Source organism: Pygocentrus nattereri, chromosome 26 (genome assembly GCF_015220715.1).
Source record: "Pygocentrus nattereri isolate fPygNat1 chromosome 26, fPygNat1.pri, whole genome shotgun sequence".
Taxonomy (NCBI): Eukaryota; Metazoa; Chordata; class Actinopteri; order Characiformes; family Serrasalmidae; genus Pygocentrus; species Pygocentrus nattereri.
Window position 1 is genome coordinate 17,231,761 of NC_051236.1, and position 10,487 is coordinate 17,242,247.

At 42.1% G+C, this 10,487-nt stretch overlaps 1 protein-coding gene across 2 annotated transcripts in view; it reads right to left on the minus strand.

Annotated features, from left to right (window-relative positions):
* srgap3 (SLIT-ROBO Rho GTPase activating protein 3) overlaps positions 1-9,855 on the minus strand; it is a 126,749-nt gene extending 116,894 nt beyond the window's left edge. For both annotated transcript variants that reach the window (XM_017712643.2, XM_017712642.2), the window contains exon 1: positions 9,250-9,855. In XM_017712643.2, the coding sequence (XP_017568132.1) occupies positions 9,250-9,316 (67 nt within the window). In that variant the 5' untranslated portion in view covers positions 9,317-9,855. The remainder of the gene's footprint in view (positions 1-9,249) is intronic.
* Positions 9,856-10,487: the final 632 nt, after the last annotated feature.

Sequence of the window (10,487 nt, forward strand, 5' to 3'; positions counted from 1 at the left end):
TAAAAGGTGTGTCATCACACATCCTCACTCTGGACATACCTGCAAACATCAACATTGCTGCATGCTAATATGTCTCTCCAAGTCCTACCATCCATGCACAACGCACTGTCAACTGTCCCTGTCTTCAATGCAGCTATCTAAGGTTTCAGTGCGGGCTCATTCATTCTTTGTCACTTTAATTTCACCAACACATTCTGTTTTTAAGTTTGAAGAAGCATCAAGGCTTTCATGTGCTTTCATGCTTTGCTTAATGTATTTCTCTAGCGTCAAAATCAGGTACATACAAAGGTCAGGAAAACTGATTCCTGGCCATATGTCAACATCCACAAACAACTGGTACCTTGGTAATTTGGATGGATCACTGTTGAATCCAACTGCCTTTAATTTAAGCAGATATCCACTTGTCTCACCACCGGTTTCACTATTTTCCCTAATAAACACAGCCATGCTGTAGAAACTTTTGCCACTCACAGGGGCGTATTCTAGCAGGAAAGAGACGTCAAGGCACACCCTTTGTAGGTCATAAACATTACAGACATTCTGTGGTAAAATTACATTATCCCACCTACCTATGTAAAATGTATCCTTTAATGTAATTGTATGTGCTTTACTGATCCTAAAAGGGCAACTTGTCATTTTGCTGCCTAACTAACCCCAGTCTGGGAGCAGCACAACTTCACCAGCAGAGCAGCGCTGCCTGGGGCAGTGGAGGGTTAAGCGCCTTGCCCAAATGCACAACCAGGAATACCCAGTCACTCCTGGAATTTGAACCCACAAACTTCTGGTCGCTGGCTCACCCTTCCTAGTACTAGGCTACCAGCCACCTCATTTGAATAGTACTTAAGAATAGTTTAAACAAACACCACCACTTACAGCTCCTGTTTACACTTGGCATCAACATCCAAACATCATCCAGTCTAGATACAGTATGCTTATGCTCACCCTTTTCAAACATGGCTATTGCATCCAGATATTAATCGGATTTTATTTACCTGCACAATATGTATGTTTAAGTCATGCCAGTGCGGCGCCAGTGCCAAACAGGCATATACAAGTTCTGCTGTGTTTCTTTTTGTCAAATAAACATTGACATCAGAAAGAAAGAAAATAGTTGTGTACATTACTAACTAAACCACACAGAGTCAAAAGAAAAATAAGGGTTACACAAATAGCTTTTCAGTTTTCGCATACGTAAGCCTGTCTTTAAATACACACGCAGATGCCTAAAAATGACTAGTTAAACGAGAGCGGTGGAAACCATGCTAAAAGCTGCAGGTGGAGTTTACCTAGCGTCAGACTATGAAAGTAGAGGAGCTTGTTGTATTTCATAATCTGATCACACGGCATGCCTGTCTACTTCAGGATGAGGACAAGTAGATCTGAACACAATCTGATCAAAATGTGGTTACATTTGTTTTTTAAAGCACACGGGCAATATTCTAATATCAGAATGCATTTTAAAGCCAAACGTAAAAAGGAGCTGTTTCCAACTGGCGTCCTAGATCCTTTTGATCTGTTTACAATTTAACAGCAAACACACATATGATGCTAAAAGTGTGCAAACTCACATTTATAAGGTGAATGGAAGAGGAAAATTAAACGTGAGTATGCTGAAACAAACACATCATTAAAGGCCCCGTCTGCTCATTTTCATGATCTTCTTCTGATAGTTTTTGTGGTGTCCATGTCTTTATGGACCTTGCTTTGTGCACTGCTGCACAGTCATGTTGGAACAGAAAGGGTTCACAAACTGTTCCCACAAAGTTGGGAGCATGAAATTGTCCAAAATCTCATGGTCTCTTGAATCATTAAGAGTTCCTTTCACTGGTACTAAGGGGCCGAGCCCAACTCCTGAAAAACAACCCCACACCATAATCCCAACTCCACCAAACTTTACATTTGGCACTATGCAGTCAGACAACTACCGTACTCCTGGCAACCACGAAACCCAGACTCGTTCATTGGATTGCCAAACTGAGAAGCATGATTTGTCATTCCAGAGAACTCCAGAAGTCTCAACTGCTCTAGAGTCCAGTGGCAGTGCTTTACACCACTGCATTCAATGCTTTGCATTGTGCTTGGTGATGTAAGGCTTCGATGCAGCTGCTTGGCCATGGAAACCCATTTCATGAAGCTCTCTGTGCTGTTCTTGAGCTTATCTGAAGGCCACATGAAGTTTGGAGGTCTGTAGCAATTGACTCTGCAAAAAGTTGGCAACATCTGTGCACTATGCACCTCAGCATCCACTGATCCCACTCAGCCATTTATGTGGCCTACAACTTTGTGGCTGAGTTGCCGTCATTTCCAATCGCTTCACTTTGTTATAATACCACTGACAGTTTACTGAGGAATATTTAGTTGTGAGCAAATTTCACGACTGGACTTGCTGCACAGGTGGCATCCTATCACTGTACAATTGTACACTGGAATTCTCTGAGCTCCTGAGAGCGACCCATTCTTTCACAAATGTTTGTAGAAGCAGTCTACATGCCTAGTGCTTGGTTTTATAGAACTTTGGCCATGGAAGTGATTGGAACACCTGAACTCAATGATTTGGATGGGTGAGTGAATACTTTTGGCAGTATAGTGTACTTCTTGAATAATAATGAGTAAATGCCTTTTCTATAGTGTTTTTTTTTTTACTGTCAAAACAAATTTGTTAACATTTGAGACAAGGTCTCAACCTAGATCCCCAAACAATAAGATAGTATTTACTTTCTTCTGATAATTAAGTGTCCACAGACATCATGTTCAACCTGTTAGAAAACCAGCTAATGTCATAGGCTAGTGTGGTGTGCTGTCAGTGCTCTGCACATGACAATTAAAATTCAAATACCTTGAGATTTTCTTTCATTTTCTTAGATAGATCAGTCTTAAAGCTTTCATCTTTGAGAAACGGGAGAAAACCAAGCTCTGACCTTTCAACAGATCTGAAAAAATCTACAGGTGTTTCTGTCTATCCTTCCAATGTGAGAAGACAGCTCAACGCTATGGATCTGAAAGGTTGTGTAGCTGCCAAGGGGCCGTTAATGACAAAAGGAAATAAAAAAGAAACAAATTACTAATCAAAGAAAGAAGCTGCTGGTGTTTCCAGAACAATGGAATGACCACCCCAGAGCCCAGACCTCAACATTACTAAATGTGTAACTGGGATCCTTAGAATCAGAAAATGCAACCACCTTTAAAAAAAGGCAGCTGTAATAAAGGCAAAGCATAGACACACAACCTTCAGACAAGCCTAAATAAAAAAGCAGCCACAGGCTCATCTCCTCAAACCAGATATTCCTGACACTAGTGCAGATACCAATACTAGTGCAGACTCAAATACAAGAACAGTGAAGATGACACTTCATTTGCCATCACAAACAGAGATCAGTGCGGTTTATTATTATTTATTTGTGAATACAGACCTTTTTAAAATAGATGAACAAATACATCAGCAGTAAATCTCTTCACAAAACTTCTAAAAGCTCAGGGCAACAAAACTAACGGTGTGTCTTTATGCTAATTCAATAATGTTGTGTCATGATAATGATCCCTGCACCAATTATGGTCCTTATCTCCTTGCATTGCATCGTCTCATCTCCATGTGTATGGCAGAGCTGCAAACGTCTCATCATGCAAACATGATACAATCTAATCTACTGCTGACTCCTGAATATGCAAACCCAGCAAAACAGCCATAATTCCAGCCATGACACGAGCCGTTTAAAGCCGCATCTCATTATCAGCTTCGAACAGCGCTGAACAGATCCGAGTGATGAAACAACCGTTGCTTAAAACTAATGTATTAAAGGGACAAATTCCCCTGTGGAGGTGATAAGCAAACCTCCATGGGCGTAAAACAGCTGAGACTGAATTAGCATTGAATTCCTATTAACCCAGCACTCCTTTATTCCCCCTTGTCTCGTATGGAAAGTCGCTTAATTAAACAGGAGCCGGGCACCAATGGCAAGCCCAGATGCAAACTGCATAATTAATGTTCATATGCACAACAAGGCATCCAAGTTACTTGACAAGCCTAGGACAAATGGTGCTAGAAGAGCTGCTGCTACATCCAAAGTCACCCCGTTAGAGGTCATCACCAAGAAGGCATGAATAACAATAGTTACCCAGGTTTAATATAGCAGTAAAATATGAATGCACAATCAGAATCGGCTGAGGTCGGAATCGGCTCAAATCAGATCTGCGCTGCAATGTTATTGTATAACATGAGCCAGGTAGGCGCACTCACTCACTTCCACTCACTTCCTATTTATTTCATGTTATTAAAAAACACAATTTTTTCATTTGAAGATATGAAATGCCATTTTGGCCTGTTAAAAGAGCAAATAAAGTTTATATGGCAACTTCGGTTAACAGAAAGTATTAGACGTGCTGGTGTGGTCAAGCAGTGTGAGCTTCTGATTAATAAAAAACAAATAAAATTCGGCCAAAAATTTTAGCCATCAACCAATTTAGTTTTAAAAAATAGAATCAACCATAAAAATTCAATGCAAACCTACCTCAAACTTAGGCCCAATCCCATTTCACCCCTTGCCTCTACCACTTAGCCCTTAGCCCTCTGTTTTACGCGTTCATGTCTAGTGTCCCAATTTTTTTTGAGATAGAGGCTACATGACCCTCCAAACTGAGGTTTTTCAGAGACACACTCCAAACAGAGCGTAATGAGAAAAAAAAGAAAAACCAGCAAGATGGCTGTGCAAACGACCAAAGAAACCCACAAATTTAAGTATTTTCTCAGTTAAAAAAATATGATAACCATTGTATTAACTTAATTTAATGTCGTTTCAAAGTATTATGGTCGTTTTCTTCATAACAAGCACAAAAACCCTTAATAGCATGCTAATGTCTCTGTAGCTAGCTAGCTAACTTTCCCGCTCCACCTTAAATGGCACATCAGTTACATTCTGGCACTTCAGCTGGCGAATAGCTGACTTCAGCGTTATCTCTGTTATCACTGAAGACGTGCAGGGTCGCCTACAGAGCACCACAAGGGACCTGTTGCAATGTTACTTTGAAGCAATGAAGCGATGTTGTTTTTTTTGTGTTTTATTTGAGGGTTGTCCCATTTCATAGGGCAAGATTTCAACCACTACCCCTTGTAACTCAGTGTTAGGGTGACACTCAAAAACAAGAAGTAGGGGTAAAAAGAAGAAATAGAATTGGGCCTTTGCCTTTGTGTTATTTTGTTGTAGATGTTATGTGGTTGGTTGTACAGCTACATATTTTCATTTTTTATTACAAGCTTTCCTCCATCATAAACAAAACTAAAAAAATGTAAATAGTCCAAACAAAAAGTGGCCATGCTGGACCTTCAAACACTTTTAAAAAATGAATTTTAAACACACAGATCTTCTAAAGCAATTAAACAGCCAACGGCCCAACAGTTGTACATGTTGCAAGTTCAAATGCATGCTCTTTGCACACCATTACCATCTCTCTGACTGTATTTTCTTCTCTTTCTCTGTGTCTGAGCACGGTGCAGAGGTAGAAAGGCCCTCGCAGATTCATGCTGGCATTCCCTATGCATTTTTACTGCTACACAGGCACTTATGCTGTCTTTATTCTTCTGCTAGCTCTGTGCTCCCTGGGTCTTTCAGTCTTCATCCTTCTATAATTCATTCCTATGGCTTACATTATTCACAACATTTTTAAAGAGCTCAGCTTTCTCAAGCTCTGTACCCAACTTCCTACTCGTACATTATGTAGGTAGAGTGTTAAAGGTGATTATCGGTGCAGTCGTTGACAGCGCCACTGAGTGTGACTAGCCTAGTCTGACTAGTCTTGGTATTTTGAGATACTGAAACTGGCCCTGGCTTCTGGCGAGAAGTTCTGGGCAGCTTCTTCTTAAAGATAGGAGGCTGCACACCTCCCATTCACATTTGAACTGTGGTAGAAACATGGAGGAGGTGGTGTGGTGGAAAGAGGAAGATTTCAGACCTGCTCCTCCCCCAAAAACGTAATTTATTCCATAGCTCAATGTATGATTTATTTCATGCAAACCATAAGGAGGCATTAGTACCCCTCACATGAACACAACTGGACTTTTAAAAATGGTGGGTGAATCAACATTAATCCCACATTTACAGTGCTTATCATGGATAGGATTCTTTTAGAAAAGAAGTCGTTTACATGTTCAGAGTGGCAGACACATATCATACCTGTACAAAAAGTTTCTTTTATTTCACAAAGACAAACTCACAGGCGGTCACGGTGCTTGCTCCTACATCCGCTCCAATGCCATGGACTCAGATGGCAAAATGTGCTATTATTATATGTATTTTATCGTTCTTGGATGTTATTACCATTGTTAACACTGCTATGAATTTCTTACGCCACTATTAGCAAGTCCAAAGACAACTAGCTGATGCCCATGTTCTTTATTTATCTGAAACACTCGGCTCAAGGTGAAGACAGACTACCGGATATGAGCTCTTATCAGATCAACTCATATGGCAACAAGTTAAGACACTCTGACAAACTTTGTGACTATCTTTGAATAATAATCTTAACAAGGAACTGGTTGCCAAAGTAGAGATCTATATCATGTAAACGTTTTACATGCAGGAAGTATTATCTTCATATACGTAGCTGCATTCACAGGGCTGTGCAGCAGGGCCTACTTGGATCTGTCTCTTTGCTCTTAACAGCTATGGAACGCTGATTTAAAAGTCTCTGGTCCATGTCAGACTGGTTATGTGGATTAGAAACTTCAAAGTGGCTCGACCACCTCACTGAACCCCAGCCAAAGTACAGGCGTCATGGGGCTCCACCGGGCCAAAGTCTTTTTCAGCATTCACAGTTTACTGCTGCCTAAGCTACTTCTCCCCTAAGACCACCAATTACTGTCTGTTTTAATGCATCGCCATTACAGGCCACTACACTTGAGTACCTAACACATACACTGAATGGAGCCATAAAAGAAAATACAGTCCACATACAAATGCACAAAGACCACTGCAGTATTTTTAAAACACTTCCTTTGGGTGACATGTTAACATAATTTGTTCATGCTATTACTGGGACCCATCAGTGTACTATTATATCAGGGACGCTCATCCTGAATGTGAGACAGGCTGGTTTGAGCTTTAAGTCATGTCGAGCATGCAGCCTCTGTTAGTCTCAAGGGAAAGGTGAGCCTTTTAGCACATGCTACTCAAGCGAGAATCCAATCAGACATCTCCATAATCTGCAAAACATTTAAGCTGATGTGTTACGCAGTGGGCCTCAGCATGGTCAGCTCTGCCTGAATACGCTGCTTCAGTTCATTCATAAAATGCAGAGCCTCACTGCAGTGGGTGGGCATGGTTTTAGTAGAATATTAAGCAGAGGGGTTCTGAATGACAACAGCACACTCACTAAGACATGCAGTATACTTTTACCATCTTCTTATTGTGCAGTTGTGAGCTGCAGAAGGGCAGCTTAGTTTATTGGGAAAACTGAGATTAGTAGCAAAATTAGTCCTGCTTAACTGGATTTACTTATCCAACTTACCAAACCTCAGAAAAACTAAATTTCATTCTGCATGCTGTGTACCATGAAAGTGTTTTCACCTGGCATGGTATTTTTGCCATATCACCAAGCCCTGTCCAGATCGACAGTGATGTGTTAAACGCTTTCCAGAAACTCCAATCAGCTGGAAGAACAGCCTATGTTGAAGAGCTCCATGGAGCCAATTGACGGAAACACCCACAAGCCAGTGGTCACTAATCCACCCCTCAGCTGTGTCACAGCAATGAGTATCAACACTGTCTTCCAACGTCTCACCCAACCCTTTTTTTAAAATTAAAATACCATAGTACTGCGCTGTGTGAATGAATCACCTGATGATCGATCGAATTACTGCAGTTTATGAAGGAACATTTTGTTCTGACGCCATGCCGGACATCACATTTCTCACAATTATACTGTCTATACTCGATATATATGCCTCCACTCTTAAAAACAATGGTTCTACAAGGGTTCTTTAGTAAAGGGAATGGGTCTATTTAAAACCATAATTTACAGAATCGTACAGAACCATTTGCTTAATGCTTAAATAGATGGTGAATTGGCTGTTCAGACTGATGGAGACTGTGATGTACATCTGCATGTTCAAATGGTTTGTTGCGTGGTTCTTCAGTTTGTATTTTGTTCTATATGGAATCTTTTTGAAAATTGTCCTATATACGACCTAAAAAGGATTCTGCTACTGCTGCAGGCCTGACATATAGCACCATTTCCAAATATAGCACCATTTCCAAAAAGGTTCTATACATAACCATACATATCAATCTGCATATCCATTTCTTCATGCAAAGAACTATTTAAGCATGCAAGTTGTTCTATACAGACCAAATGGTTCTAAATAGAATCATCGCCTTTACTAAGGAACCCCTGAAGAACCATCCTTTTTAGCAGGGTGGTGTACTGGGTGAGTTTGTGAAAAATATCGTTGGGGTCATGTTGGATTCCGTATGAACCGACCCCCCTCCAAAATAGCCTCTTCCACCGTGCACTAATAGGCGGTGCCAGACATCTGATCTCACAGAGGTCCTTCAAAACGTGCAACAAAGGGAAGAATTAGCCGCGCTGGTCGCCTTCAAGTTCCACCCCTCTGTGTGAGGATCACGGCACTGGACTCCGTTCTACCCAGCAACAAAGCGAGCTGGAGCCTTCAGGTCAGTATGGGCGCACATTTACAACACAAAACCATGAACTGGAAAGCAGCCAAGGGCAGCGAGCCTGTGTAACGTTTCCCTGCCCTTGCATAAGCTTCACTCGATTTCCCCCATGATAACAAACTTGGGTTCCTCCATCTACGCTCCTAACGTGAGTGTGCTGACTGATTGCATTGCACAACAACAGTGGTTCATATCTTACTCAGCTGAAATGCTGCAACTTCTATTACAAATAAAATGTGGTCCGTGTGACCCTTTTGACTGCTGACTGGGGTGTGGGGAGGGTCATTGGCAGGGAGAGGTGAGGCGGTACCCACTGTGGGTTCAATGCAGAGAGCACCACATCAAGGCTAAGCGACGCTAATCCTGGCTGCATTTAACCCACCATCATGTCCCTGTAGGCAGTGAAGACTTTTACACGGTGAACTGCGACGTGCGGTGATCAACACGTCTGTAGCTCAATGTACTGATGATGTTTGTTGCCTGAGACTAAAAACGTAGGTTAGCTAATCAGCCCCGTGTGGGCGCGACGCCTCGCCAAACTTCAGATTTATGAACGTGTCATGACAGCCCGGCGGCCACATACCTTTAACTTGCGTTTCATATTCTCCAATGATCTCCTTGTCCTTCTTAAATTTCGTCTGAGACGACATTTTTCCTGAGGTAACTACTTATTAACGGAGTAGAAATCCAGTGAGATGTCGTGGAGCCTCGCGCGAGCTCTTGTGGCACAGCTCGCAGCGGGTTGTTTTGATTTTTTTTTCTTTTTTGTCTTGTTTTTTCTTTTCTTCTGGTCTTATTTTCATCAGTTGCGTAAAAGAACAGTGTCCCCGCTGCTGCACCGAGCAGTGTCTCTAATGCTTTCCTCAACCCAGGAGACCACCAAGTCACCTCACACACCTGCCTGCGCGCGCTCTCTCTCAGCTATCTAGTCCCTCGCTACGCTGCTGCTGCTGCACTCGGGGAGCTCCTCCTTGTCCTCCTCCTTGCCATGCAAAGTGGCTGAAGAAAGGCGAATTCCTCTATTCATAAAACGACCAGTTTGCTGTGTGGGTGGTAGCACTTCGTACGTGCGCCCATGCCGTTTAAAGTATCACTATGGCCATGGCTGGAGAGTTCAGAGCGCATTTCAGAGCCGCGGTGCGCACGAATCAGCTCCGCTGCCCCAAAATCTCAGCAGTGAAGAACGAAGAATGGAGTTGCACCGAGCAGCGTCGCCTCAAGCCCCGCCCACTGCAGAGTTCCCGCCCTCGTCCGAGCCAATCAGCGCCATCCTGGCGCTTCTTCCTCTCTCATTGGCCACGTCAACAGTTCGTTTTCCGAAAGGCAGCCAATGGGCTTTCGACCAGCCTGTTTGTTTTCACTTCTTTTACTTTACATTATGACAGTGGCTGAAAGGTCTGTGATCATACCAGCATCAAAGTGCAGTCCGAGTTTTTGGCATTATTTGGAATAATTGTAGTGAATATAGAGTTTTATTTTAGCTGTTTGCTTTGCTACGTTTTATTTCTACGTGTATGGACACAATACTATGCAATAGTAAATCTTAATTATAGGCCCATGCCTCTGACAGTCTCATGCAGCCTCGAGATAAATCCCAAGCAGCTCTCTACACCTTTTCTCAGTGAGGCCTTAATTTAAAGAGTTATTCGACAAAGATTTCAACATTTTTGTAGAATTAATAAATTAAGATGTAAACAGAGTGTTTATGCAGTGCACCGTTCTAGGGAAACCTGCCCAATCAGAATTGTTCACAGTGGTAGAGACTGGAGGCAGGTGCATCCTTTAAAGGTGGAGCGTGTAAGATTTTGTGGCATCTAGCAA